We start from the raw sequence: 3,822 nt of genomic DNA on the forward strand, positions 1-3,822 counted from the left end.
CCAGCGTTTATATTACACTACGTTCTGTTACGTTCTCGCCACAGAGAGTTGAGTACAGTTTTAATGTGGCCACAGCCCATTAATAACTGTTCAAATTAAGTAGAACTGAGTTTATTTTAAGGATAATGTATGTCCTCACTTATAAGCCTATTTAAATTAGTAGAACGTGTTTGTTGCAAAAATTAACTCAATACCAAAAAGATTGCTACACGTCTGGTAAACCCACTTAAAGTACACACATAGGTTAATTTAGGTTTACGTAGGCGATGTGAGTTAAAGGCTAAAATGCTATTAAAATCTTCCTGGACAACACAGATTATTTCCTGGATAATTTGATCAATTTCTAGATGTTTCAATGAAAACTAGTGCAGCTGGAACCCTGATGATTTCACCCTTTATGTCTCTAATGTTTGGGTTAAATGCTCACCCCAATGCTGATCTTGATAGTCTGTCCCTCTTTGAAGCGGAGGTCCAGCTTAGGTGCTGTGCTCTCAGACGCTTCCGCTTTGGCGAGCTCACCCTCCTGCTTCACCCACCTTTAGAAAACCGTTTGAAAACATAGTAATTATCAGAACGGAGATTAATGGTTCAGCATCTTTACAATTCTACTACTCTGAAATTGTAACAAACAAATGATCCACCATTGTCTACGAAGCTAAATGTGCAGAGTATGAATGTTGTTCACAATATCACATTTTTCACTGAAATGTACCAAAGTGTGTCTAGAAATACGTACCAGGTCATATAAACAGTTCAGATGGTAAAAAGAGCTTTAAATGAGAAGCTAACTCACTTAAAATGATCTTGTAAAGCTACGTTGAAGTCAAACGAGTCTCCACGATCAGCAAAACCCAGACCGATAAAAGCATGACGTCCTTTATAACAATTGTAAAGACAAAAACACATTAGGGAACCTTTTGCAACACAAGATAAAACATAAAAACACATATTCCTACAGTAATATCTATACCTACATTACATTACTATTATATTATACACACTCATAATGCATATACATTGAAGGATAATAAAAGCTAAAGTTAAATTACAAACTGTGATGGATCAATCTTACATTACAAATCCCTCTTGTTCTTTTTTAAATTATTTAAAATAATCCTAAACTTTGATGTTACTGATCTGTTTTTTTTACCCTTATAATGTATTTTCATATAAATGTGACTTTAGTACAGTATATCTGCCGACTTTACTCTTATTTTCTGTAGAGTCTCTGATGAAAGGGTCTTACCATTTCCATCCTCTATCCGGATCACAAAATACCTGCTGGAGTCTGTGACAGATTCAACTACACACCCTGGGTACTGTTCGACTGGAGCTTGGGCAAACAACTCTCCTGTAAAGAACAACGGTGCCCTGGGTTATTTTCTGCATTTCAAGTAATTAAAAGTAAAAGGGACGGCTGAGAAGGACAAAGACAGGCAGCATGTTGTCAGGCTCTTTGTTCACACTGTGACAAACAAAGCAGTATATATTTTATTAAAGGCTCTCTATGATAAATGTGACTGGAGTTACAGAACTGGAAAGCATTTATAGGAATTATTTCTAATATCAACATTCGAACAGATCAAATCTGGCGACTAGTTTTTACTGTATTCACTGAGTTAAGACCTCCATTTGAGACACACCGCTCACACTCCCTGTGGTGTTCACAGAGTGTTTATGCTGCAGTGCTGCAGCTGCCAGCCCCGTCTTTCTACACTGAGTCTCACTTTGATAAACACAACAAAAATAAAAGCCTTGTTAAAAAATTAATGGATTCTGTGCACAGAAACGCTGGAGAGTGTTTAATCTTGAACAGATACAGCAGGTGTTGAATAAAAAACATGTTTTCTTAATGTTTGTGACGTATTTTACAGATATAGACAATGAAACTGTAGTGAAAAGTGTATATGTTGCTGGTATATATAATGTTGATAAAGCTGTGAACAGATCCTTTTCATTGTCTATTTTTTTTTTAAATAGTGAATCTTCGCTGCAGCAGGTTATGAGACGTGAGTGAGATGCAGTGTGGTTGCTCTAAGACAGCTAGTGTCATCGATAAAACCTGTGTTTACCCTATTGTGTTTACTATTTAATGTCCAAATGTCTGCTGTGACAGAGGTCTATTACTTGCAGAGGTAAAAGAGTTCAATGTAAAGTAATTCAGGAGATGGCAGTTTGTTTACCTGTGTTTCTGTCCTCTAACTTAATGTAGGCCATCTTGCCTTTAGCGGTGATTTTCATCCTGCCGCTCCACGCAGGTTCATCCAGCTTCCAGTCAGCAGCACTAGAAAAACAGGAAGCGCACATCAGAATATGAAAGTGGTTCAACTAATCCTTATTCAGTGAAATGGCCGACTGGTTTTTTACACAGACAGCTGTAGCTTCTCACAGCGGGAGGAAGTGAAAATAAAAGTTTTCAGGAAGACTGAAATGAGACATTTGTGTACAAAGTGATTTCTTTTGTTCGGCTGCCAACAGAAGAAAGACAATCCTGTTAAAAAAAACAAAAAAACAAAAAGGACTGAAACAACTTTCGTCTGTGAAAACTCTTTGAAGAATCTATTGGCTCCTTTTGATATTGATCTCATTGGGATTCATGTTAGACTGGACTTTTCCCCACACATGACATCTGTGGATCCTTTAAAGAAAAAAACAAAGCCCTCACTATCAACATAAAATAATACACTCCTCACTCTGCAGCAGACTGAATAAATCCATTTATTCATATTATGTTCAAATTAATTAACAAAATGTGACAAAAAGGGGGTCTACTTTTTCCAGAGCTTTCAACTGCATCTCACAGTCTTCTGTTTTCTTCATGACATCTGCACAAATCCAACCCGTGATGTTGTGGTTGTCTAACTACAGTTTCTAACTAGTTTCCTGACAGTTTGTTGACGCAGAAATATTATTTCCACCCTAATTATTACTGTCGGTCCGCTGACAGTGATAATAGTTTTAATGTTGTGACAACAGTCGGATTATGTTTTCATACGTTTCTTCTGATAATGTTGTCTGACAAACAAGCACACGGCTCACTGAACTGAGCTGCAATTAGACAGCAGTCCTGCATTATTGCTGCTAAATTATTCACCAAGCAAACTCCGCTTTAGTGACTCTGTGTTCAGCGCAAGCATTAACTCTGAACCCCTGCGTCCATTATCGGACAAACCTAAGCCCTGCCATTTTAAACTTGTGGGCAGTGTCATAACTTCTTCTTTACGTCGCCCCGAAGGTTGACCTTTAACGCAAATAACAGCAGGTGTAGTCCCCAGGTGGGAAACTGTCTACTGACAGACTTTGAGGCGACAGTGTCCAGACACAGCGGAGAATTAGCTGTTAGCTAGTGTGTCGCAACAACGCTAACGTTATATGCGCACCTAGCCACTTAGCATGAGTATGAGCTAACTAAAGTCTGCTGAACTATTTGACGTGAGAGTATTCAGCGGGTCGGAGCCTGTGTCGACTGGAACAGACTCGTTTCTGCAGCTGAGCAGAGAAAAGTCTGTAACAGCCGTCCATCGTAACACCCCGGCTGTCCGATAATGGGTGTACGTGCGTTACATTAGCTCGGCGGTCGACACTGGCCTCGCAGTCAGTCACTGACGTTACAGGCGTTAGTGACGTTGCTGCCCTCTGAGGTCATCTTACCGATATCCACGGTTGGAAGCGCGCGGCGGGATCCGGTAGACGTGGACCTCGGGCTTCACGCAGAGCATCGACTCATAACTGCTGTCTTCTGCCATTTTGTCAAGTTTCACTAACTATCAAACACAACTTCCGACTCTCAGTGGAGCTCGGCGGAGTTTAACCGGCCGACGA

The 3,822-nt window shown here is 39.8% G+C and overlaps 1 protein-coding gene across 2 annotated transcripts in view; it reads right to left on the minus strand.

Moving 5' to 3' along the window:
• The window catches only part of necap2 (NECAP endocytosis associated 2), a 5,601-nt gene extending 1,779 nt beyond the window's left edge, over positions 1–3,822 (minus strand). The window contains exons 1-5 of one of the 2 annotated variants that reach the window (XM_035661446.1): positions 3,652–3,822; positions 2,184–2,284; positions 1,247–1,351; positions 794–875; positions 428–536 (exon numbers count right to left, since the gene is read on the minus strand). In XM_035661446.1, the coding sequence (XP_035517339.1) occupies positions 428–536; positions 794–875; positions 1,247–1,351; positions 2,184–2,284; positions 3,652–3,746 (492 nt within the window). In that variant the 5' untranslated portion in view covers positions 3,747–3,822. Of the gene's footprint in view, positions 1–427; positions 537–793; positions 876–1,246; positions 1,352–2,183; positions 2,285–2,772; positions 3,602–3,651 lie in introns of those variants that run through there. The other variant, XM_035661447.1, reaches the window with a different exon arrangement.

This window comes from Morone saxatilis, unplaced genomic scaffold (assembly GCF_004916995.1).
Source record: "Morone saxatilis isolate NCDOM2014 unplaced genomic scaffold, NCSU_SB_2.0 Contig18, whole genome shotgun sequence".
NCBI lineage: Eukaryota > Metazoa > Chordata > Actinopteri > Moronidae > Morone > Morone saxatilis.